A 25,856-nucleotide genomic window follows, 5' to 3' on the forward strand; every position below is an offset into this window, starting at 1 on the left:
TGTGCTCTTGTTAAGCGTGTTCTGAGACTAACAAGAGTGGAGTCTGCATGTTTGTCCTGTTCCTAATTTAAATGTCTGGCTGCAACTCATGGTCACTGACCATTGTCATCCTGTTTTATTTTCTCCTCTGTGTTTGGGCTGGAACGCAGAGCTGATACAAAACATTTTGTCTTGGTGAAATTATTTGTGTCAGCTTCAGGATGTTCCTGTGGCACTGTCACTGAGCCTCCACCCTAACCTTGAACAAGGCCCTTAACTACTTAGTCTGCAAAATGAGAACAGTAGGATTTGCCCAAGAAGGCTGCTTGCAATGCTAAATGCATATCTGTCCAATCTTTTGCAATCTTCCGATGGAAAGTGCTGCTGAAGCTCTCATGCTGCCTCATGAATACCTGCTTGCAGAGATCAACAGCTTTATGCAGCACTCACAAAATGGAATAGTGCAACAGTTTCTGCTGCTGTATTGATGGAGCTTGTTTTTTTTGTTGTTGTTGTTTTATTTATGTTTTATACCTTCAGTAAATCTTCTCAGAAATTACTATGCTATATTTTCATGCAGCAAAAATCTCCCCAAGCTCCGATACAGACCGATACAGAATATTGGTCACTGAACCTCATCCATGCACCAATGAACAAATGGCATGATTCAGTGAGTACCAGATTTCTAGCTCCCTATCCCTCATTAAACTCCCATATTTCTCATCCCTCCCTCTCTCTCTCTGTCTCTTTGTACTTATTGTTTCTCATGCTTTTCTGTTCCCAATGACAGGGATTATATGCACAGTATTTCTAGTGCCAAGCCGTACTACTGCCTTCCTGTTTTTACAAATGTTTTCTCTGCAGAAAGGGAAGAAGCATTCCACCAGTCACTCTGCTGGGCTAGCAGATAAAAGATGAACAAACAGTATTGACCAGTGTGCTGTGGAGAGCAGGGAGCATGGTGCAGCCCCATCATGGTGCCGTTGTAGGCACTCAGAGACTCCCCCAATAGAGAGGAAGAGCTGTCACTGCAAAAGAGATTCTGTGCAGAGCTTTAAGCTTGGTTTTGGCAACATTTGGTCTCATGAGTTGTTAACTCTTCTTGTCAAGACATTTGCCTTTCTGGGGGCATGGCATCTCTAGTATTGTCTAGAACACTTTCACCCCCGAAAGTAGGATGGTGGGAAAGAAGGGTCTTTGTCCAAAGAAAGAGTTGGCTGGGTATATCAATACATTTAGGTGTACACTTAGGTGCAGCTACAGGGTGTATGTCTCAGCTGTGTACCCAAGAGGGGAGACAGTCTGGAAGACTGGATGCTGCCAGTAGATCATCACGTGCCTGTGCTTACTGTCCTCAGGCTACACAAGGGTAGGCACATTAGATATCTGGGTACTCAGGTGATAGGTGCATTAAAAGGGGATGAGAAGGAGGCTCTATCTAAGCACTGGTGAAACATAATAGTTTGAATTTTATTTTGGTCACAGAGGAAATTGCAATGATATCCTTTTCAGTGTTGAGCTATTACTAAACCCAGTCAGCAGTGTCTTGAGAGTTCTTGTTTCCCAGTAGTTGATTATGTTTTGAAAATGTGTGCTATGCTAGACACCCAAGCAGTGGTCACACAGAGATAAATAGAAGACACATCAAAGTAATAAACAGATCTTCTTCCCTGGGTGTGAAAATTGTGATGTTTATTCTGTATTCTTTCATGTCCCCCATCCATACCTTCTATAACTATAGCTGTTTCACAATAACCCCTAATACAGTACTTCAAGCTCCTTCTCATGTTTTCCTCCTGATAAGGGACACTTGATGGTAGGTGTGATTTCAAACAAGCCAAGCAGAACAAGCCACTCTTAGCACCTCCTCAAGTGTCTCTCTCAATAAGGGCAGCTATTTAGGTCTCTCTGCACTGATACTGCCGATTTTCACTAAACCTGGAGGACCGTGTATCCTGGGTTCAAATGGAAGAAGTGTTGGCATGGGCAGTCCTGTTCCTTGAGGTGCCCAGGCTTGTGTCCCAGCTGCAGGAAGGCCTCCCAAGACCCTCTGGGGCTAGAAAAGCCATCCAATTGCCAAGAAAATCAAGACCAATTTTTCATATCGTTCCATTATTTTGAATGTTGTAACTTTATTGAGACACCAGTAGTTACCACCTTCACTTTGTTAACCACAAATATATAGGATATTGTAAACACGTGCCGAGGTGGCGGGGTTTGCTGTAGTTGAATTTGAGGACAGACTGGGACGAGGGGAGGAGGGGTGAAGGTACACTCAGGCTTAGACAAGACCACTCAGGGGATCCTGTATGTGGCAGGCCATCCGTGAGTCATCGTATATACGTATATATGTATAGCTTTATATTATACATCTTTTAAAATACATATATATATATAATATATACTATACACAGGCAGTAATGTGTCAGGGGAAGGGGCAGGGCAGCCCAGATGGTGTGATGGATGCCACAAGGGCAGCAGGGAGGTGTCTGGATGGATGGTTTGGACTTGCTGCATGAGGATACATGCATACTTGCTGCCTCGCTGGGTTCCCTGCCTTGTACCTGTTCTGGAGATCAGAGTCAACGCTCCAATGGAGACTGTCCCACTACACTGCCTTCCTGGGTCCTCCTGAGTGCTCCTGAATGTGTGGAGACACACTGCCCTCCTGCCCTGAAGGGACTGCCAGGACTAATACAGAGGGGACGGGTAATGAGTAGTGTGTAATGAGGTGATGAACAAGGTAGCAGGGACGTAGGTGAGCAGGGATGGGGGGCATGTCAGGATGCTGAAGCCACCGGTAGAGGTGGGGCAAGGCTTCATTACCCCTTTGACCTTTGCAGTCCCTGCTATCATAAAAGTACCTTATTTGGGGACTCGGCAAGATAAGACATCAAGGGGCCATTGCTCCCAACAGGGGATGCGTAATCCTCTGTAATCCGGACAAATGGCACTGCAGGGAAGAAAGCCTTCTTATCGTTTTGCTTATGCAGCCTTCCCTCTGATCTCCTAATCCCTAGAGTGGGACTGATCTCACACTCATTTAGGATCTAAAAGGGACGTGTTCCAGCCAGGTGCCCAGGCCTTCATATGATTACCAGCAGCCCCTTATCAGAAGTTCCCAAGATATGATAACCAACCCCTCAGATAGGTCCATCTCCTCAGAGCCAGCCATATGCCACTGAAACTGCATTTTCAAAGGCAGTGTGCTAATCAGATGAGTACCACCCTCAAGTTTGCCACCACCAACCCTCCCTTGCAAAGGCTCAAAGGAAGTCAAGCCAAGAAGAGTACACCTTCTCCCATGAGCAAAGACAAGAAGGTGCCCAAGCATCTATTGTTACAGAGTCCCCTGCCATACCAATGCCTCTGCCATAACACAAAGCAAGGAAGAAAGAGACAAAGATGGGCAATAGCCCAGTGTGAAGCTACCTGGCTCATGTCCCACTGAAGGGCTGGCTGAGGAGGAGGCTTGTCCAACCTCAAAGCCACTGAAGCCCACCAGCTGCTTACATGAGGGAAGCAAGCAAAGGATAAAGAAAAGCTTTGTCATGATCACCCCCACATGATGTTTAGCCATCGGTGTAGCTCCGCTGGGGGAAGGGGCACTGATGATTGTTCCGTGCTACACCATCAAAGAGACCCCAGGTAAACCCCCCTCCCCTGCATTCATGGCCTGTACTTCTCATGTGCCTGGACCCTCACCTCAATGAGATGGGACAGGTGATGGGCAATTCCCAGCAGCCCAGCAAATCTTCATGCTGAGAGCTTGTTATTTATAGCATCCTCCTCTTGGTACCCAACCCACACATCCAAAATGAAAGCATGGAGGATGACACAGATGACTCTGGGTAAGTACAACTAGTTTGTCTCCTCCATCTCACCATTCTTTCCTTTCTCTCCCCCCGGTGAGAGAGGTGGATTGGAAGGAGCTTCCCCCACACTGAATCTCTCAATAAAGTAACCCCTTCCCAAGCCTAAATATTAGGCTGATCCCATCGAAAAAAAAGCCTGAGGGGCTTCCCTCTGAAAAATATCCCTCCTATGTACAGTATTGCTTTTGCTCAGAGCCACAGAGAAAGGTGTGGAGCAGGCAGAAACTATGCCTGCATGCAATGGAGAGCTGTCCTTCCTTCCCCTTGCAACCCGCACCTCTGTGTTGTCTATGTTGTCTACTCTTTCTCCATTGATGTGAGGCAGCTGTAAAGGAGCAGTGCTAGGAGGAGGACTGGTGACCTGGATGAAAGAGGACTGTGTCCTCCAGATGAGGTGTCTGCATTGCCAGACCTGCATCCTGTCCTCCTGGCTCCTAAAGATGCTACAGGGAATAGGCTGAATGCTTGGGGAAAGTACCGGTGGATGCAGGCGATGGATCTGTTCTTGATCTCTGCTTCTTGGGCCAGTGCCACATGGACCATAGTGGCAACCCAGGGGAACGAGCTCCTCAAGACATAGCCCACTGCTTGTGCTCTGAAAGATGTCTGTGCTGAAGTGGTCCAGCTAGCTACTGCTCAATCCCTTACTTCCAGGCACTGACATTAATTCTATCCTGGAATAAATACTGTGCTTCCAGAGCTGTTTCTTGAAGCAAAATTGTGAGAAGTATGGAGTAATGTCAATACGAGCTCTATCTGAGATACACTACTGCCACCTAGGTGAGGCTTTAAAGACATGTCAGATGCTGCAGGAGCACTAAGGTAACTTAAAGTAAAGCAGGACCAGTGTTCAGAACCCACTGTGGCCCCAAACAATTGGAGGGTGGAAATGGAGGGAATTCTCCCATTTTTGCTGACCTTCCCAACTGAGTGGGAGGTGAAGACCACCTTTGGACTCTCCACCACTCACTGCACCCCAATGTGATGCCTGGACACAACAGCTGCATTTCTTTTTGGGGTTCCTGCTCTGTTCCCATGTGCACGTTTGGCCAGAGGAAGGGAGGGGGATGTGGCAGTACCCAAGCAGTGAAAACACCTCTGCATGGAGGAGTGGCCCTCATGGTACTGCCTCCCTGTTCTGCTCTCTCAAGCCCTCTTGCGTTCATCTACAGCAAAACCTGTGAAAAACACTGGATTTTGATTGTACCCGCAAATATTCCTCTTTCCTATCCCATTCTGTCTCACCAAAACTTCTCCAAACAAAGCATCCCCTGACTCACAGTGAAGAGTACTCTCTCTCCCCATCCCTCCCTCTATCCTCGCATGTCTGCATGCCAGCTCAGCCTGCCCTTCCACCCTCCCCTCCCTGAGCCAATTCAGATGCTCCTGCAGCAGAGAGCAGCACTGCAGCATGTAGCAGCACCACCTCGCCTATGAATATCCTGCTTCCTGTCAATTCTTTCCTTCCACCTCTGCTGTAGCTCCTCTTTCCTTCTCTCTTCCAAGGAAGACACAGATGGGGGAAGGGGGAAGCCTCGCTCGGTGCCAGATTTTGGAACAGTTTGGTGCCGGGTAGTTCTGGGGGGAGGAAGGGGAAGAGGCGATGGGGAGCATTTTTTCTTTTTGTTAAAAACAATAAATAAAAACAGATGACCCAGAAGGCTGGAGCATAGCTGAGAGCCACCTCCTGTGCCACTACGCACGTGTCTGGCTTGTGCCTCGGCTCGCTGCCGGCAGTGGGAAAGAGAGCAGAAGGGGAAGGGGAAGGGGAAGGGGCATCGGCGGCTCAGTAGTTCTGCGTTTGGTACCCCTGTGTCTCGGTGTCAAAAGCATCTGCTGCAGGGGGCTGCTGGTACGTCCCCACCGCATCCGTCGCATCCTCCTCGTTCGTGTAGGGAGCGTAAGGCATGCCGGAGTCCTGGCTGGGGTCCATGTAGTCCTGGGAGAAGAGGGCCGAGTCGGCACCCAGCCGGAAGCGCTGATACGCCAGGAACGCCTGGCCAACCTTCAGGAGGATGGAGAGAGATGGGAGGCAGAGAGGGGACGGGAAAGAGAGAAAGGGGAGCGTGCCGAGAGAGAGAAATAAACAAAAGGGAGGTTAGTCATGGTTACAGGTTAGTGTGTGAAGCCCATATGGAGACAATCCCACAGAAAGCACCGATCCCTTGGCAGGGAGAAGAGGAGGGATATGGGATGGGGCTGTTAGCAGGGGCACGTGGGCACTTGGACTCCAGCAGTCTTCTCAGGGCATCCCCTGCAGAGGTGAGTGGTCTGGCAGGCTATGAGCTGCCCGTGGGGGCAGGGTTTGGGGAATGAGGGCTGGCAGGAATAGAGAAGACACAGCAATGGGGGGCAGAAGGCATCTTCTGGCTGAGACATGAACAGTCATTAAAAGAAAGGCACGAGTGTTACGCAGCATTAGTTAGACTGAGGGAGAGAAGGGGCCAAGGAGGAACACACAGATGGAGCCAAGTGCTCAACAGCTTCCTCCGTCTGCAGCCCTTGTCCCCAGGCTCCTCGTCACTGAGGGGCATTAAGGCAGCAAGGATGGGGAGTTGGGGAATAGTGTGTTGTATTCTTCCTGAAAAGTAATGTCTCTAAGCCGTCGGACAGCCAGAAAGGCAAGGAAGCCCTGTGAGGAGAGAGAGGGGTGGGAGGAGGATCAGTGAGAAAGATCAGAACAGAGCATTTGAATGAAACTGAAAAACAAACACAAAGATCCAGGGAAGAGGATGCCTTCAAGCACACGCAGCTCATGTGTCCAGGAGGACCCTGCAAGTGCTGCAAACACCCCTCTCCAAAAGGGTCCTTGCACAAGGCTTGGTTCCCAACATGCCTTCTGCTGGAGCTTGAGGAATGCTGCTGCTTGTCTTTGGCTCTCAAGGTGGGGGTCACACTGCTGTCCCTTGTGTCTACTGCCACCCACCTCGGTGCAGTGCCCAACTACTGCAGTCACAGGTGCAGACTGCATCCCTAGAGATGGGAGAGATGTGACTGCAGCCTCTTGTGGCCACTGAGGACATTTCATGTGAGCCCCTAGCCTGCAGCTCCCTTCTCTGCTTAGCCTCAGTGACCTACAAGTGCTGTTCAAAATCCTTTCATGGACAGGAAAGTGCAATGGAGCTGCTGCCCGTGGGGACCTATGCTGGAGCAACTCCTGAAGGATGGGCCTCATACTACAGAGCCATGTTGGAGCAATGCTTGGAAAGCTGCAGCCCGTGGGAAGCCCACGTGGGGTCAGTCTGGAAAGGATGGTATTCCAGGGGAAGGCCCATGTGCAGCAGGGGCATGGAATGACCATGGAGATGACAGTGGTATAGACTGACCACAGCTCCCATCCCCACCCTCTGTGCTGCTTGAGGAGGAGGAGGTAGGTGGGTTAGATGGGGAGGAAGGTATTTTTAGTTCACTTTTAGTTCTCACTGCTACAATCTATTATTAGTAGACAACAAATGCTATTAATCTTCATATGCTGAGCCTGTTCTGCCCGTGACTGTAACTGGTGAGTGATCTCCTTGTCTTTATTTCAGCCAAGCAGCTTTTTCCAATGCATTTTCTTCCCCTGTTCTTTAGAGGAGGAGAAAGTGGTATAAAGGAGCCGTGCAGCCCGAAAACACCACATTAGGCTTCCCTCCTAACTGCCTCTGCTCCTCCATTTCCTTCCCCAAGGCCATGTCATTTCCAGAAGGAATCACTTATCTTGTTACCTCCCATTCCCCCCAGTACAATTGCAGAAGAGCCTCAAACTGACATTGTGGTTGCTTTACTCACCCAGGTGAAAATGGAGAAGAATGAGAATGTGATGGCTGCTCGGGCTGCGTCTCCTCCCTCGTTCATTGGGTTGTCTTCTTCTTTTGAAGCTTGCCACTGGTTAGTCAGAAAGCAGAAGCCAACAAACCAGAGGAATGCCCAAAATGCTTCAGGGGACAGAGATCAAGAAGTTGCGTGTGAGCAGAACATAAACACATCACACTGATCTGCAAACTACAACCCCAAGCAACCCATCATCATGCTGCAAACTGGGCCATGTGTTGGTCATGAGGGCTTTCTAAGCCCAAATGAGCTTGCAGGTTCACTGAGGTATCATATCAAGCTGCGCTGGGTCCCTCTCCTTTTCTGCCCTGTTGGCTGCATGTGGGACTGCTAGGCTAAACATGAACCATCTTGGAAGACAGAAGTCCTTGACAAATTCAGATGCTGTGCTCTTGCTCCACTTGTGGTTCCATCACACCACTGCGGATGTAGGGATCTAGGTAAATTGATCTAACCTTCAGGGCTGGAGAAGATCCTGCACAGCTATCAGGATGGGGAACGCCAGGGATCTGGCAGCAGCCCACCATCAGCAGCAAGACAGCAGGGAAAGGGCAGAGAAAGCCATTTGGGAAGCACACCTGAGACGCCGATATCTGAGAGCACTGCCTTCTTGCGGTCCTTGACGCTGCTGATCTGTGGGAAGTAGGCATCCAGAGCCAGGTAGAGAAGGCAGCTGAGGAAGGCGAGGACACCCACGGTAATGCCATAGTTGCAGGCGTTGCGGTTGCGGTTGAAAATGCAGTGCTCCTCTGATTCGTCCAGGCGGTTCACATACCCCTCATTGACAATGGAGCCAAACACCACGATGGAGAACACCTGGGGGACAGGCAGGGGGACATCAGCGCAGGTTGCTCTGGATGAGCTCCACGGAACTTGGATGAGCCCCCATCCCGCTGCCTCTCCTCAACTGTGGCAGTTTAGCACAGGTGGTTTTATTTGATTTCAGAGGACTAGCTTAAAATAGGGCACATCTAGATGGAGTCTGTTCATCCATTTGATCCAAACCAACATGAAGCAGCCTCAGCCTGGAGGAAGGGCGGCTTCCCGCAGACACGCAGTGAGGCGATGCACAGTGTAAATGCAGATACAGCTTGGGTGCGGGTGCCTGCGTGCAAGGGCTCCCAGCAGCAGAAATCCGCTTAGTCTGCACTTATTTTCCCACCCACTCCTTTCCCTTCTAGGAATTCCTTGTCTCACTACACATTTATGCTCCAATTTTATCCATCTGGCTACTGTGCTCCTTTCCTTCTTCGCCTTCCCACAGCCCCAGCTCTTCCTGCTGACCCATAGGCTCCTGCTCTCCCCATCTCCTTGCACATAAGCCCCCCTCTCCCCATTGCCCTGCTTCAGCCCAGCCCATGACACATTCTAACCTTCCCCACAGATTTTGCAGAAGCACCAGGAGTCTTCCCTACCCACCAACAACACTGCAGCAGCGCATTATGTTCTATCAGGTAGAATTAAGGATGAGGCAGAGATGCCATAATCCACACCTGCCAGTTTAATCTTTGCTCATCGAATTAGCCTTTCCTCCTGCTGCGTGGCCAGCCATCTCACGCAGCAGGAGGAAGAAGTAAGGAAAAGAAAGGAAGGAAGAGAAAAGGAAGGAAGGAGAGAGATGAAGGCAGCATGCACAAGTTTCTCTTCGCAAGGTGTCTTGAGATCTTTAGGTCTCAAGACAACCCAAAAAGCAAAGCAGCAGCTTGGTGAGTGCAGGGAAAATTAAGTGTTGATAAACACCAAGCCCATACACAGTCTCAGGCTGCCTAGAGAAGCTGTGAATATCCCATTTCTAGAAGTGCTCAAGCCCAGGTTAGATGGGGCTCTGGAAAGCCTGATCTTGTAGGGGGCAGACCTGCTCAGGGCAGGGAGTGGATTTAACTTTTAAGGTCCCTTCCAACCCAAACAGTTCTATGACTCAATGATTTCCCACCGGTGGGGTGGATGTCTCCGGCCCATAGCCCAGATCTCTGCTGTTTGGCCAGTGGCATCCCTGTACTCAGCACTGGTGAGGCTGCACCTCAAGTGCTGTGTTCAGTTTTGGGCCTCTCACTACCAGAAAGACATGGAGGCCCTAGAGTGTGTCCAGAGAAGGGCAGCAGAGCTGTGAGGGGTCTGAAACACGAGTCTGACAGGGAGCAGCTGAGGGAACTGGGGTTGTTCAGTCTGGAGGAAGCTTGAGACCTCATCACTCTCTACAGTGACCTGAAAGAGGCTGCAGTGAGGTGGGGTTGGCCTCTGTTCCCAGGGAACAGCAACAGAGCTAGAGAGAATGGCTTCAAATTGTGCCAGAGGAGGTTCAGGTTGGACATTAGGAGGGATTTCTTCTCTGAAAGAGCAGTGCTGCAGAGGCACAGGCTGCCCATGGAGGTGGTGCAGTCACCATCCCTGGAGGTCTTTCAGAGCTGTGTGGATGTGGCACTGAGGGACGTGGTCAGTGGGCATGGTGGGATGGGCTGGTGGTTGGACCGGGTGATCTTAGAGGCCTTTTCCAACCTCAATAATTCCATGATTCTATGATTCCAAGAACCAGAGGAACCCCATTCACTAGCCCTGACAGCTCTCAACTGGCCACAATGCAGCTGCCAAGCTTGAACATGTATCTACTGATTCCAGTGTTGTTTTTTTTCACCCAAAGGCTCATCATTCAGTCCCATTTGGATTGCTGACCCTGGGTGTGTTTTTAACAGCAATATGACATAGATGGGGATCCTGCTCCTAACCATTGGGACCACATGGTTTCTTTGAAAGAGATTTTTATGCTAGGAAATAAAATGACTGATTTGCCCTCCTCCTTCTTCTATTTGAAAATGAAAACTGTTCCTTTACTCAAATCGCCATGAAAAACAAAAGCCAGTAAAAATTATTTCTTCCTGAAGCAAAGTTTTGTCTTCAAAATTTTGGTCTGAATGGTTGAGAAAGGCAGCAAAATTGCTGACAATTGCACACATGGTCTTTCATTGGGAAACCTTGCACACCTTAACTGCCAGCAGGGCTGGCTGATCTGCCTGGCATCACTTGCAGTAGTTGCTGTGTTCCTCTGACTTACAGCAGGGCCATCTCCTGGAGATGAGATCCAGGTGCTCCCAGGGCTCACATGACTATGGTAGGATTAGATGACCTTGGTGATTTTTCCAGCCTTCATGATTTTTTATGATGCTATGACCAACTAAGGCGTAAGCCTCCTGGTACTGGGGCTACAAAGTGGGTGCCTGGTTTTCTGCAGCACTAGGCAGAAAGCATACCTTCTCTTTGGAAGATGAGAACAAATTCCAAAGAGACACAGTCCGGTGTTCACTTTCAGTTCAGGGCTCAAAAATGGTGAAATGTCAATTGTCCGAGTCAGGCCAACCTTTGCAACAAGCTGCATTGAGTCTCTGCTTGTCCATTTTTGGTTGAGTGAACCTCTTACTCCCCAGAGACACTTCTGTTTACTCTGACTCTGCCTTGACACACATCTCTCATCTTCAGGTTTGCTGCTGACCTGGGAGTGCTCTCCCTGAGCAAAAGCAGCAGAATGATTCTTTTTTGCACTTGCTCCTTCACAGCTGTCCATGTCAACACTTCCTGATGAATCAGCTGCATGCATGAGACTGAAGGGACTGGTTGGAAAAGACCTCTAGGATCACCTGGTCCAACTGCCAGCCCATCCCCACCATGCCCATGTCCTCAGTGCCACATCCACAGTTCTGGAACACCTCCAGGGACGGTGACTGCATCACCTCCATGGGCAGCCTGTGCCACTGCAGCACCACTCCTTCTGAGAAGAAGCTTTTCCTAACATCCAACCTGAACCTCTCCTGGCACAATTTGAGACCATTACCTTAAGGCCATTCCACAGATTGGGAAGAGAAGCTTGGCAAGATGTCTCCTTACCTTGGTGCCACTCCCCTGGGGACTGAATCCAGAAGTTTTACTGCACGCTTAACCCCAGCTGTGTCTTTGGCACAGGTGGTGGGTGGAAGCTCACTGTCTTTGCAAGGCATTTCAGACCAATTAAATACTCAATATTTCCTAGGTTGCACAAGTTGTGCATGTGCCAAGATAATCCAGGCAGCAGGTGCAGTGTGAATGCCTGCCTGGATTATAAACAAAGCACCACAAGCCTGCAAGAATAAAGCGTTTATGTTTCTGTCATCAGCACATCTGCATCACTTAAAAAGAAATGCCAGCCACCCTCCTTCCCCTGTGCACTGCCATTCCTCATTATCTGTTGGACTACAGCACCCTCATTTTCCACTGCAAGTGCCTGGTAGCATCCAGGGAAGCCCAGAGCCAGGCACCTTGTACAGCTGACACAGACAGAGGAACCAAAAAATGAACTGCATCCCACCATACAAAGCCTTGTTTAAATCCTGTCGGATCTGCTCTGGCTAGGCAGAACCTGCTGAGCATCATGTGAGGTCTGTGCAATGCGCCCATCCCCATCCCCAGGCATCATGTGATGTGCCCCGGCACCCTGCGGGGATTTTCCAGCACCTCCTCCCAGGAATTTGCCACAGTTTCTTCCCCAAAAGACCTATGACAGCCTGAGCAGGGACAAGGCTATTGAGTTAGGGTGTCCTCCAGCCATGAGCCCTGCTGCTTCCTCCCCTGCTTTATTCCATTAGGGAGAGGAAACAGTTCAGTGACATAACATCACCCGTGGGACTTCAAATCCAATCCACCTCAGGCAGAACAAAGCGATGACCTCTCCCATGCTGATCTGGCAGCAACGAGCAAGAATAAATCTATTTAAAAACACGAGGATGAGGAAGAGAGCAAACTGAGGAGATGATGGGGTTTTCATCTGCACTCATTCACCCGCAAACACAGCTTCTGGAAAGCATCAGAGAGGCCTGTATAGACGTGGATTATTATTATCATCCCCATCGTTAAATCTGCTTGAATTTAGCTCATTTTGAAGAAAAACACACGCGGCTTTGGGTGCACGTGGGAGCAGCAGCCTGAAAGCAGAAGGCCTCTGTTTAACTCCCAGCATTCTGGTAAGCCCTGATCCCAGAGCACTGCCCACCCCTGTGAATCCCCCCTTCTTTTCTCAGCTCCTGGAGGCAGTCCTGGCCAGCAGCCATGTGGCACCCGCCTCTCGGCTGAGCTGGAGCAGGTGATGCTGGGGGGAGCAGCTCCACATCCCTAATTCCTGCCCTGGGATCAGAGCAAGGCTTTCCCTGCCAGGCAGGTTTTGTTCACCATTAACCCTTCTGCTGACCACCGTCACCTCTCCTCCAACATGCTGGGACCACATAGCACACTTTTCTCCATCAGGGTCTGGCCCTCAGGACCCTCTGGAAGGATTCACTTTTATTTCAGAGCAACCACAGCCATTTGCTTTGGCTCCAAGATCCTTCCTGGCAGTGTTGTGCTGGGAAAAGCACTACATGCCATACTCAGCCCCAAACTGGCTGCACACATCCACTACCCTTCTGCTGGCACAGCCTGGTGCCCTATTCCCAAAATCCTCATCTCACCATGAGTCCTACCAGCACACAGTGGCCATGGCAGCCAAAGCCATCCAAGGTGCACATAGTAAGGGCAGGAATAAGGTGGGGACTGCAGTTGGCCCCAGACTCATCTGCTCCAATGCTAGGACAGCGTTTCAGTTCACACTTTACTTATTTATGGAGTTGGTGCTATGTTCAAAGCCTGAGCGTTGCATCCTTCCGTTGGTGTCGAGCTGCTCTGTTGGCCAGCTCTGAGCAAATCACGAGTGGAAAATTTTGCTTAGCAGGTACTATTTTGGACAAAGTCAGCCATAAGCAAAGAGGCAGTATGGGGAGTAATGCCTTAAAAAAGCCTCCAGAGCATCTAAGTAATCTGAGCTCGCTGGATGGGCTCTCCAGAATTGCTAGCCTTTGCCACAGCTTAGCATCCTCCTTTCCAAATATACCCCGTCCCTTCCTCCTCTGCCAGCTCATCTGCTCCTGACCCCATGGCCCTCCACTGCTGGCAAAAGCCAGCATGGCCACCTGTTGGTACAACGCCCTACACTCATCCACACCTCGATGTCGCAACCAAGTTTGCTACAGGGCATGACCCAAGCACAAGGTCACTTCCTTGGGAAGCAACCATGGGATGTTCTGCTCCTTGTTAAAGCTCATCACATGAAAGTGGCTACATGGAGCCTCCAGCCTTGAGCATTTGAACTCCCTCCCACAGGGAGTGAGAAGGGCAAAACAACCATGAACTTGTATTTTTTGAGTGAAATTACACCAATTCATGGAAGGGCCCTGGAGGTGCTCAAGAACCATGTGACACTGGTTAGTGGGCAAGGTGAGGATGGGCTAATGTCTGGACTAAGACATCTTAGAGGTTAGAAATAACCTCAATGATTCTATGATTCTATAACGGTTCTGGTGCTAGTCACAACTTGAGACAGGACTTCAACACCCATTAGAACCCTTCATGGTCTCAAGACTCAAAGACAAATTCAGGACTAAATACATGGGAGGCAGCTTGTGGCTCCCTGGCCAGGAAAAGTAGGCGGAGGAATCCATGGCTGGGGAGAGAAAAGGCAGATGTGCCACTCAGGACCACCTTGCCAGGTCTTGGCTGACCCACAATGGATGTGACCTCCTCAGTATTGTGCAGGGCTTGTGAGCCCCATCCTGTCCTCTGCCAAGGTCAGAACAGCAGCCATAGGGGAACGTTATGGGGAGATGCTGGTCCCCAGAACGTTCTCCTTGCTGTGGGCTCAGGGAGCACAGAGATACTCTGGAGCAGAGCAGGTGCCTAATAAAAATACAGATAACCTGCTCTCTCTCTGTCTCACCTTTGAGAAGCCAGAACCCCGCAGTGCTCAAATGAAGTCATGAAGGAAAAAAAAAAAAAAAAAGAAAGGCAGAGAGGGTGAGAGAGAGAGAGAGAAAGAGAGAGGAAATTCTGCCACAGAGATTAGAAGCGGGAGAGCCTTTGTAGGTCACACTCCGTCCATCATACTTGGGCAGGCAAAGGGATGGGGCTGTGCACCCCATCTCAGCCCCAAGCCTGATGTCAGTGAATCCAGACATACGGACAGATGGATAGACACCTGCATTAATGACATCCTCAGCCATCCCAGGGCTTTACAGCCACCCACACGTCGCAGAACCCTGAGGGACAGACAGCAGCCCCATACCCAGCTTCAATTCTCCGTTCCCGCTTCGGTGCTTATTTCATTTTATTTCATTTATTTTGCCCCGTGGGTGCCAGCACACTCGTGCCCTCTCTCCTCCTCCCTCCTCCGCTCCTGACCCAGACCTCAATCTCTCCCGCGCCGGCTCCTGCCGCAGCTCGCTGCCTTAATCCCAATGACCTTCGTACGGAGACGCGTGGGGCCGGCAGCCATAGGATGGGGGAACGCATTAGGAAGAGCAGCAGACTGAGAGGGGAAAGGAAGAGGAGGGAGCACAGACTCCCTCAAGCTCACCTCTGCCACTCTGTATACCCCAAGGCATCACCTCCAGCCTGCTGGTACCCCGCATCCCATAAACCCCCCAGCCAGGCGGAAGAACACATAGATCCCCCAAGCAGATGGAGATGGACGGAGAGCCCATCCCGGCTCGCCCCATTGCTCCCCAGGGCTGCAGTAGAGCGCTCTCACCCCGCACGGCCCCATGTGTGGCCCTATGTCCCTGCACATCTGCGTACCTATGGCTGTGCATCTATGGGGCTGTATGCATATGAATGGAGCTACGTACGGAGATCAGCACACCTGAAGGCAGACGCGGGCATGCAGATACATGTCTATGGATGGAGACGGATCCCTATGGAGACGTGCGTGTGCGCGGATATGCCTCTCCAATACATGCGGAGAGCTATGCGTGCACGCACGGATGACAAGCAATACGTATTACAGCATATATAACATTCAAAGCAACACGATAATCTGTATTATATAACCGCACACACACACGCACATGCATGCGCGGGGGGAGCAGAGGGCCCCGCCGCTGCGCCCCGCACCCCCGTCCCACTCCCCCCCGCTCCGTGCCGCGGCCTCACCCAGGAGAGCAGCCGCAGCAACGTGTGCGGCTGCCGGAGGAAGGCCTGCGGATCGAAGGCGCCGCCGGCTTTCCCCGCTCCGAAGGCGCCCCCGTCCATGGCGGGGCCCGCGGTGTGGTGCTGCGCGGGGGGCTCGGCGGGGCCGTGCTGTGCCGTGCCGAGCCGGGCAGCGCCGCGCCTGGCAGCACGGCGGCGGAGGAGGCGAGCCGCGCGCTCCCGCCGCGGGGCCGCGCCGCACGCGAGCGCGCACTCCCCCCCACCTCCCTCCTGTCTTGCGGCCGCGCGCGGAGCTCTGAAGCGGAGAGCTTACAGAGCAGATCCCACCTCGCCTCCCGCCGCTCCAGCCCGCGTGGGCCCGCGTTTCCCGCGGTGATGCGCTCTTAGGCAGTTAGCATTAGGGTTTGGGACGCTTTTGGGGGTGTCCCCAATCGTCAGCCACCTCTGAGGGGAGTGGGAAGAGGCTTGGGCTGTTGGGGGGCATCTGGGAGATGTCACAGCTGTCAGCGAGGTGCCCGCGCTCTCCTCTCCGTCATAGAGAATCATAGGATGGTTTGAGATAGAAGGGACCCTTAAAAGCCATCTGCTCCAACTCCCCTGCAATGAACAGGACACCCACAGCTCGATCAGGGTGCTCAGAGACCCTCGAGCCTGACCTTGAAATTCTCTATGGATGGGACATCTGCACCTCTCTGGGCAACCTGTGCCAGTGCCTCACCATCTTAACATAAACACCTTTTTCCTTTTATCCAATCTAAATCTCTGCTCTTTTAATTCGAAACCATTTCCCCTTGTCCCATCCCAACAGACCCTGCTACAGATTCTGTCCCCCTCTTATAGCCCCCCCCTAGATAATGAAGCATCCCTACAAAATGGTGGCAGGTATGGGGTGGCCCTTCATTGTGTGAAGACAAAACTCTGCACCACATCTCCACTGGGCCAACCACACCTCCAGCTCTTCTGAGAAACTGAGCTCAAAGGCTGATGAAGCAGCATGACAGGTCGGACCGCTTCTGGGCCTGTCACCTCCAGGTCATGCCTGAACACAACCAGTTCCATGGGGAACGTGCTCAGCTTGCTCCAAGCATGGGCTTGTGTTTTTGGCAGAACCTATGAGCCAGCCCTGCAACGTGACCCAGCTGTGCTTTGTCTTTAGCTCTCAGAGCAGGATCTGGCTCTATAGGTCGGTGTTTGCTTCAACTCTTTAATTAATGTTTGCAGTAACTCGGGATAACCATAATGTGCAGCCCTTCTGCTGCCATCAGCATCCCAGCAGTGGGAATACAGGTGGCTTTGGCAAGAGGTGTGTGCAGGGAGCAAGTGGCTGGCCCAGGGGACACCACCAGCCTACAGGATGCTGCCCCAGTGATCTCCCTGCAGGACACTCCTCATGTCTCAGCCACCCAGCCCCAGAATTACAAGCTTTGGGACCTCAATCAAGCTGTTTTTGTCACCTGCCCTGGAGCTCCCTACTCCCTTTGTTTTCCATCCACAGGGTAGGTGTCTTGTGTCTCAACCACGTAAAAAACATGACAGCCACACACTGACCATTGTTATTGCAAGCAGTGACTGGTTCCTTGTGCTTTTACTGTCCAGGTAGCACTTGGGATTAAAGATGACAAGCCTACAACCCCACACCAAGGATCAGAGCCACTTCAGGTCATATTTCAGCCAGAGTCATGTGTCAAATCCTGCAATGGCACTCACACCGTTTCAGGTCTAGGGAAGTCTGAGTTTCAGCAGCCTGGTCCTATCCGATTTCCTGGTGCCCACAGAGGGAAAGTGAATAATTTAGCTTCCATCCTCCATCTCCCTTCCTGTTCAGGTTTCATCTGTGTTTCACCCCTGTGCTGATGTTTCTGTGGAACAGCAGAGCCAGCATCAGCAGTACATGGAGCAAGAGAAATAATGTGTGTACAGTATGAATGATAAGATCTCCAGACAGGTCCCACAGTAAGCCTTATTTTTAGTTCCTCTTCTGAGGCATAACTTTAGCACTTACGTTGTTGATGTTGTCTATTACTAATTCAGCAGTAGCACAGAGAGGCCCTAATTGAATTTGGAGCTGCGTTGTACCGTGCGCCATGGAAATACACAGTGGGACACAGTTCCTGGAGAACACACTATCTGCTTGAGAATGTATCCCTGCGAGAAGGAATTTATTTGATCTCCCTTGGTGTTTTAAGATATGCAAATAAGCAAAACGGGTGCCAATGTTAGCAGGAAAACCTATTTTATCTTATGAATTTTTAAATATCGTGTTTCCATTTCTTTGTTGTTCCTCTGTTTCTTCACATTGCCTAACATCTTTTTTTTTTAAAGTGTGATGAAGATTTGTCAAGCACTGTTTGAGTTACAGATTATTAGGAGATTCATTCAAGAAGTTGCAGGTGTTTTACTATATACTTCTCTTTTTTTTTTTAATGAAAATATAACATTGTCTGTATGTGTATACACACGTTTTCAATAAATTCAGCAAGGTATTTAATTTTTTTTTTTTTCATGGTTCTGTTACAGAAGCTTCATTCCAGGAAAGACTTATTTGCTTCAACGCTTTTACCTAAGGCACTCTTCATTGGCTGCCCTGTAAATTCACTGCTGTGGAAGAAAACTAAACATATCCAAAACTAATTCATAAAATTCAGCTAATTCATATTTCCAAGCTGGCTCAGCAAACTTTGTTATGCTGTGACAACCGTGGGTAGCTTTGCATAAAGCTTCCAGAAGCACAACCCGCCTCTGCCTTGGGCTTTCCGTTCTCATGGATGCTGGTGGGCAAGTTACAAACTAATGCTAGCAAAGCTCCTGCTGCTCCCTGCCTCATATTCTCCCGCATTTCATAAAATCATTGAGGGTGGAAAAGACCTCTAAGATCACCTGGCCCACCCCCCTGACGTCCTCTGACCACGTCCCTCGGTGCCACATCCACATGGCTCTGGAACACCTCCAGGGATGGTGACTGCACCACCTCCCTGGGCAGCCTGTGCCACTGCAGCTCCACTCTTTCAGAGAGGAAATCTTTCCTAATATCCAATATGAGCCTCTCCTGGTGCAACTTGCAGCTCCACAGGCTGAAAAGCTCACAACAGTCTGGCTGCTTCCTGCTCCTGATACCACCCAACATGCAAGCAAAGGAGCAGTAGGCCGTGCCAGTGCCATTCTTTTTCCAGGACACTGCTATGGGAGAGGTGAGCTGTGCATTCATGGTGGGGTCACCGTCCCTGGAGGTGTTCCAGAGCTGTATGAATGTGGCACTGAGGACATGGTCAGTGGGCATGGTGAGGATGGGCTGGCGGTTGGACCAGGTGATCTTAAAGGTGTTTTCCAACCTCCATGATTCTGTGGATGCATATGAAGGCCACATCTGCATGTGAGAGGCTGCTACGCTTCTGTTAGGAAAATTTCTGCTGCAATCAGCTTGCTCAATCATCTTTATCAAAAAAGAGACAGAATAGAGTCTTCAGCTCTCTTCATTTGAATAACGAGAACCCATAGGGAGCATCCACTGTGTGTAAGTTTTTTTAACCAGATCCTTGTGACTGAAATTCTTCTTCTCAGCTTTTTCTTTAATTTACTTTGCAGGGACCTCCTGTCCTTCCTTTTTTCTTCCCAAATTTTATTTGGGAGGATATTCCCGATATTTATTTGGCAAGGACACCTTCTCCTTGTTTTTCCTTCACCCTGCCAAGCCTTACTGGCGCCTGGAAAAAGCAGGTCGACGTGGAAAGAGGGACGCAGACATAGGTGCGTAGCAGCAGCGGGTGAAGAAGACGAGGTGAGCACCTAAGAAATGTCAATGCTTTCTCCGGGACAAGATGGCGCTCGCTATCCCAGTGCGAGCCTGCTGCGCCTTCGCCACCATTCTGACCCCGCTCCCCTCCCGTAGCTCTGCGCTCCCCCTTGCTCTCGCGAGATCTTGCTGACGGCGTGTTGCGTCACCTGGGGGGGGGGGCGGTTATAAATACAGCGTGCGCGCAGCTCCTCGCTCCTTCCGGCCCGGCGCGGGGACAAAATGGTGGGTGCGCGTCCTGGCGGTGGCTGGGCCCGGCCTTGCAATCCCTCTGGTATCGCTGCCATCCCTGCCCCAGTGGCTGCCAGGCCCTCGTCCAGCTGCCTCACCGCCCCTGCGGGAGGTGATGCGGAACTCATTTTGGGGCTCTGTCACCGTGGGTGAGCGAGGCCTTAGCGTGGGATCGCGGGCGGGCCTGGTGCCCGCGAGTGTGGGATTTCTGTCGAGGTGGTAGAGCAGCTGCGAGCTCGTGGTCACTGGTGAGGTTTGCGTGCCTCTTTCAGAAGGGGCTGGGGTGTTTTTCCGAGGAACTGCCGGCAGTATGGGCTGCTTGCCATGATAGCGAGGCCGCGGTGTGCTCCAAGGTCAGGAGTGCCGATGTTGGCTCCTGCTTGAATGGCGTGGCTGTGGAGAGGAGCCGAGTGCCCGCATAACTGCATAACGATCCCTCTTTCAGCTGTGGGATCGAATTGCATGGTGAGGAGTGTTGCTCCCATGCAGTGGTATTGTGCTGGCAGCCTTTAGTCTTACTTAAGAGTCAGAACTACATTCTGGGCCTTGCCACGAGGTTCTCAATCCCAGCAGAAAGCCCTTTTGGAGACTGATATGCTTCTTAATGCAACTTCTGTGCTGGTGCATTTTTTAAAGCCTTTTCATTATTACTGTTTGCATATTGGATATTAGTGAATCTCTGAAGTAAGCATAATATATTTATTTTCTCTTTTTAGTCTCACCGCAAATTCTCAGCTCCCAGGCATGGGTCCCTGGGCTTCCTGCCCCGTAAGCGCAGCAGCAGGCACAGGGGCAAGGTGAAGAGCTTTCCCAAAGATGATCCCAGCAAGCCTGTCCATCTCACTGCCTTTTTGGGGTACAAAGCTGGGATGACTCACATTGTCCGTGAAGTCGACAGACCTGGGTCCAGTACGTATGACTCTTCCCTTATGAATGGCAAAAGATAACCTACTTCTCATAGGTAGCTGTGAATTTTAATCCTGCCTTAGCTTCGCACCTTGTTCAGTAGGTGATTCTGCTGAGTGGGGTGAGGTATAAAGAAAGCATCCCAAACCATTCCTACTTCATGAATGATATCTAGCAGCAAGATCTGGCACTAGTTGTCTTGTTAGTGGTCCTCTTTCTGACATGCACGACAACTTGCACAGGAGCCTCATGTTTTAGTTTAGCTGTACTCTAATGTGCTATTTAAGGATTTTTCTTGATGGACAGGTCTAATTAAATCACCTGCATCATACCTTTGTGAAAGGAATTTGTCTCCTTTACGCTTGAAACTGTCTGAGAGTGAGGAAGAGCTGCTGCTGCTGGTGTTAACCCATATTTCTGTCTCACTGCAGAGGTGAACAAGAAGGAGGTGGTTGAGGCAGTCACTATAGTAGAGACTCCTCCCATGGTCATTGTGGGCATTGTGGGCTATGTGCAGACTCCTCGTGGTCTCCGCAGCTTCAAGACCATCTTTGCTGAGCACATCAGCGATGAGTGTAAGCGTCGCTTTTACAAGAACTGGTAAGAGAGCAGGACTTTCACTCGTTGACCTATTTTTTTTCTAGGTTGCAAATTACTGCAGTGTAGCTTCTTGATTCAGCTTTTCCACTGGTGGCATTTGGCCTTAGTGTGAGCCAGTGTAATAATATGGCGTGCCAGAGCGGGGTTTCTGGGAAGGTGACAGCTTAGCATTAGTGCTATTGGTGACACGGGCTGACAATCCTAGTTTTGGCCTGAGCTCTCCTTAATAGGCTACATGTGATGATACTTCGACGGGCGGACATAAGGAAATCGCCTTTGGCGTTTGTTGTTGAATGTCGAGTCCTGACTGTAGCCCTGTTTTCTCAGGAAAGGGGAGGATGAATGTTACTTTTGATTACTGTTCCGGGCACTGTTGCTGTGATTTCAAGTATGCACAATTTGCCTGAGAGTGGCTCCAGCGTGTCTAGAGCTCACAGCTTGTTTATGAACTTTGCAGGCAGGGAAAATGTCAGAGTAGTGCGCCGATTGTCTCACGGGTGTTACAGTGATGACCTTACTGTCAGGCATGGCTCAGGCTTACGGGGGGAAACTGCAGTGTTGTGTAGCAGATAGCAGTCATCTGACACAATTGCTTTAAAGATCTGTTTTTCTGTTATTGTTCGACATCTCTCTACAGTCTTTTGTCTTCTGTACTGTGAATATTAATGTGCTTTGGGATTCATGGCAGCTCCGCTCAGCTTTGGCAATCTTGCCTTTGTCTGATGAGCTCCAGGCTCCGCTTGCCAGTGGAAAAGACTGCTTAGAAGCTGGCAATGAGCCACAACTGGCTAAGGTGGCAGCTCCTTCCGCTCGTCCCCTTTCCCTGCGGGATCGATGAAGGGCTTAGCCAAACCTTGTCTCTGCTCTGCTCCTGAAGGCACAAATCCAAGAAGAAGGCCTTCACCAAGTACTGCAAGAAATGGCAAGATGACGAGGGCAAAAAGCAGTTGGAGAAGGATTTCAATAGCATGAAGAAATACTGCCAGGTTATTAGAGTCATGGCTCACACTCAGGTAAGTTTCCAGAGTTCAGGTACACAGTAGGAACAACTGAGATGGCAAGAATAAAGCCTGGTCAGTCTCAGCAGTGAGATTTCTACCCACCCCGCAGTGTAATGATAACTGTTAAGCATTGAATCCCAATGGTCTTCATTCTGTATTAAGTGTACACTCACAGTGTGCATGAGTAGCCTTGAGGGGAACCACAGACAGTCTTCTACAGCTGTGCTCAAAAGAGGCTGAACTGTAATGAGCACTGCTTGGACTCGGTCCTTGTTGATGCCTGGCTCTCAATTCAGCAACAGATGGAAATAGACCAGATACTTAACTTTGTGCGGTCGTGGAGTTTGAAGCTGTTCTGCAGGGGTTGGAGTTACTCAGGCTTTCAGTGGCTTCTGTGGGGAGCCAGTGGAGGAGGTGTTTTGAATGGTGCTGGTGTCTGTCTGGCTGTTGAGTGTTGTGTCAGGCTTTCTTAAGGTGTAATTAAATCTATGAGTTAGCTATAAGCACAGTAAGATGTCTAATTACAACTTGGCTGATTTTAATAAACTGGTTTCCAATATTAGACACCAAAGACAGCATTGAAGCTGCTGTTAGTAGTCCTATCAATCCCTCTCTTCTAAATATGGACTATAAATGTGGCTGCTGTTCAGTTACAAAAAAAAAAAAGATCAGGCCAGACTGGAATGGTACTGGAATAGTTGATACAAGATCAATCTGGAGGAACAGAAACTGAATGTCATCCTTTGTTTTCCAGATGCGTCTGCTTCCCCTGAGACAGAAGAAGTCTCACCTGATGGAGATCCAGGTGAATGGTGGCACTGTTGCTGAGAAAGTGGATTGGGCTCGGGAGAAACTGGAACAGCAGGTCCCTGTGTCAAGTGTCTTTGGCCAGGATGAGATGATAGATGTCATTGGAGTCACCAAGGGCAAGGGATATAAAGGTAATTACATGGAAGCTCTGTGGAGTCAGAGCGCGTGTTTTAATAAAATCCTGGCCTTTGGTTCTCACAGCTGAGTGGGCCAAGAGCTGAGCAGGTATTGCTGTCACAGTTCGGTGATGAAACCATGGAATAAGCGCTGGGCACAGCGCCTGACATCCGTGAGGAGTCATTCCATGCTGCCTTCCTTCTGAGAACACTTCCTAGGGACAGCCAGGGAGGGAACACGCACAACTTTAGGGCAGTGTGCTTCAAGAAGAGCAATTCCTGGAGTGCTATGTCTAGGCTTCCCTTCTGTTGCTCAGGGACAGTGCTCAAAAGGTCTTCTGAGCTCGGTTTGAAAACTGAAGTCGTCACAGCTTGACAAGAAACATAAACACTGCTTGGGTTTCTTGTTCCAGGTGTTACCAGCCGTTGGCACACCAAGAAGCTGCCTCGCAAGACTCACAGGGGTCTGCGCAAGGTGGCCTGTATTGGTGCGTGGCATCCTGCTCGTGTGGCTTTCTCTGTGGCCCGTGCTGGTCAGAAAGGGTATCACCATCGGACCGAAATCAACAAGAAAATCTACAAGATTGGCCAGGGTTACCAAATCAAGGATGGAAAGCTGATCAAAAACAATGCGTCGACTGATTATGACTTGTCTGACAAGAGCATTAACCCTCTGGTGAGTTGTAACAGCTGTGTGGAAAGAGTTGCTGTCTTCTGAGGCAATTGGGTGTGGTACAAGATGTGAAACGATTGAATGAAGAGCACTTGAGGAAAAAAACTCAGCTGTTGTGGGTGGTGGTGCTGCTGAGTCATTCTCAGTATTGACTTGCGTAACTTTTGCTTACTGCGTTTAATAATTGGCAACTGTATTAAAGGATGCTAGGAATGACACATGTAAATAAGGAGTAATTCAGCCATGAAAGCAGGTTTTTTTGTCAGCCTCAACATTGCCAGTGTTCCTAGCAGAATTCATATAGCAGCAGGTAAACTGCTGTAGCGAGAAACTTCTACAGTGAAAGACAACAGAAAAAGGGGTTCTCAGTGAGTGAAAGAATGGCCAAGTTCCAGAATTGGTGCAGGATCCTCAGGCTGTGGGCACATGTAATGGCTGATCTCACTTCACGGCGTGCGCTGTTTTCTCCCTATCCAGGGTGGCTTCGTCCACTATGGTGAGGTGACCAATGATTTCATCATGCTGAAAGGCTGCGTTGTTGGGACCAAGAAGAGGGTCCTAACCCTGCGCAAGGTGAGTAGGGTTGGAACAGCTTCTGTCAGCTGCATTGCCTCTGGTTCAAGTATCTTTGCTTGCTGCTGTGGGGATTCCTAGATTCTTGGCTGGTGGGGGCTGATCACTGCTGTACAAACTATGAGTTGGCTTGTTAGCAAATGCTCCTTGTGTAATAGCAACTGAAATAGGAAGTCAGAGTGACTTAAGTGATGATGAGGAGGTTGAAAGGGTGCTGCTGCTGGACTCACCTGGCATCTCTCTTGTAGTCCCTGCTTGTGCAGACCAAGCGTCGGGCCCTGGAGAAGATTGACCTGAAATTCATTGACACAACCTCCAAATTTGGTCACGGCCGCTTCCAGACAGCTGAGGAAAAGAAGTCTTTCATGGTAAGGATATTTTCTAAAGCTGGCAAGTCTCTCGGTGTTGCACACATCTTTTTGTGGTGGCACTGCCTTTGGCTTAAAGCAGCTCCTGGTGGTAGTGTTTGCAGTGGACTGTGGGTGGTATTTGCCATGTGGCACGCGAGGAAGTGGAGCTGTGGTCCCTGTGCTGCTTCAGTGTCAGTCCTTTGCAAGGGCAGTGTGCTGGTTAGCAGCTTGGTAGATGCCCAGGTGCTTCCCCACTAGGTGGCACCAACGTTTCTTACTTAAATTTGGAGTCTAATTTGATGCAGCCTGTCAAGTTTGGCTTTCTGCTGAAGCTTTTTGCTTCCAGCATGTGGCATCATTGAGGCATTTTATTTGTAGTAAGCAGAGAAGAGTTTATTTAAAAAAAGAAATTAATGAAACTGCAAAAAGTTAATTGGTTGTGGTTATCAGTGGAATAGACTGTTAACATTTCTTCTTTTTTCTCTTCCAGGGACCACTCAAGAAAGATCGTATTGCAAAAGAGGAGGCAGCTTAATCTGTAGAGTTGTCTTGTGTTCTGCAGCCTGTGTGCTGCCAGATCAAAAAATAAAGATTTTAAAGAATCTAACTTTGTTTCTTGGTTTACATATAGCTGCATCAAGTCAGGCACTCTGGCTGCAGGTCTTATGCATGGGATCAACTAAACAAAAACCTCCCAGTCACCAATACCCCAGTTCTAACAGGATTCCTGTAATGAGTAAGGAACTGCCATTGCTCTCCTCACCCAGAGAAGATTTTGGTGCAGAGCAGGGCTCTATGTGGTTGTGAGAAGTAATGTAGAAAACCTTGGGAGCTGCAAACACCGATCCTCTGCGTGGCAGCTAGGGCTCCTTTGCATTGAACTGCTGTTAAAATTAATGGGACTGTTTTAGGTAGTTGGTACAGCACTGAATTTTGCATAAGTGCCTGCAGTGGGTGGCTGGCACTTCCAAGTGACAAATGGAACTTGAGTAGTACTCTCAAGCTTCTTGGTGATGGGAAATGGGCCTGCCTGGGAGGAGAGGAGGGCGATATTTTCACCATGATCCCTCAGTCTAATGCCAAGGAGGGAGTGCTGTGTGTGCTGCTGGTGTTGCGTTACCGGCTGGCTGAAAATATTCCTCTGATCTTGGGGGGAGGGGGG

At 49.9% G+C, this 25,856-nt stretch overlaps 2 protein-coding genes and 1 non-coding gene across 4 annotated transcripts; 2 read left to right on the forward strand and 1 right to left on the reverse strand.

Moving 5' to 3' along the window:
• Positions 1-2,091: 2,091 nt before the first annotated feature.
• Positions 2,092-15,746, reverse strand: SYNGR1 (synaptogyrin 1). 2 transcript variants are annotated; one of them, XM_042837861.1, is made up of 4 exons: positions 15,648-15,746; positions 8,246-8,483; positions 7,626-7,771; positions 2,092-5,859 (listed from the first exon to the last, which is right to left on the reverse strand). In XM_042837861.1, exons 1-4 carry the CDS (start codon positions 15,744-15,746, stop codon positions 5,641-5,643), a joined length of 702 nt encoding a protein of 233 aa, XP_042693795.1. In that variant the 3' UTR covers positions 2,092-5,640. The 2 variants fall into 2 exon arrangements, with proteins under 2 accessions (XP_042693795.1, XP_042693796.1); XM_042837862.1 differs by having other exon boundaries at positions 5,767-6,486.
• A 3,872-nt stretch (positions 15,747-19,618) lies between these two features.
• Positions 19,619-25,301, forward strand: RPL3 (ribosomal protein L3). Its single transcript, XM_042838029.1, has 9 exons — positions 19,619-19,659; positions 20,382-20,574; positions 21,003-21,171; positions 22,049-22,184; positions 22,927-23,113; positions 23,512-23,774; positions 24,249-24,344; positions 24,593-24,712; positions 25,185-25,301. Exons 1-9 carry the CDS (start codon positions 19,657-19,659, stop codon positions 25,227-25,229), a joined length of 1,212 nt encoding a protein of 403 aa, XP_042693963.1. The 5' UTR covers positions 19,619-19,656; the 3' UTR covers positions 25,230-25,301.
• Positions 23,219-23,311, forward strand: LOC122170881. The gene has a single exon (XR_006171875.1). It is a non-coding gene; the product is annotated as a small nucleolar RNA U83B (small nucleolar RNA).
• Positions 25,302-25,856: the final 555 nt, after the last annotated feature.

This window comes from Centrocercus urophasianus, unplaced genomic scaffold (genome assembly GCF_019232065.1).
Source record: "Centrocercus urophasianus isolate 14NV4802_14NV808 unplaced genomic scaffold, USGS_Curo_1.0 seq_73, whole genome shotgun sequence".
NCBI lineage: Eukaryota > Metazoa > Chordata > Aves > Galliformes > Phasianidae > Centrocercus > Centrocercus urophasianus.

What these genes read in the sequence shown, in the direction of transcription:
- SYNGR1 (XM_042837861.1), bottom strand. Translation starts at nt 15,746, where the DNA reads ATGGACGGGGGCGCCTTCGGAGCGGGGAAAGCCGGCGGCGCCTTCGAT. An exon ending in CTCAGATATCGGCGTCTCAG is followed by an intron (nt 7,772 to 8,245) that starts GTGTGCTTCCCA and finishes TGTCCCCTGAAG; the next exon opens with CATTTTGGGCATTCCTCTGG. An exon ending in TCTTCTCCATTTTCACCTGG is followed by an intron (nt 5,860 to 7,625) that starts GTGAGTAAAGCA and finishes ATCCTCCTGAAG; the next exon opens with GTTGGCCAGGCGTTCCTGGC.
- RPL3 (XM_042838029.1), top strand. An exon ending in CAAGGGCAAGGGATATAAAG is followed by an intron (nt 23,114 to 23,511) that starts GTAATTACATGG and finishes TTCTTGTTCCAG; the next exon opens with GTGTTACCAGCCGTTGGCAC. An exon ending in AGGAAAAGAAGTCTTTCATG is followed by an intron (nt 24,713 to 25,184) that starts GTAAGGATATTT and finishes TTTCTCTTCCAG; the next exon opens with GGACCACTCAAGAAAGATCG.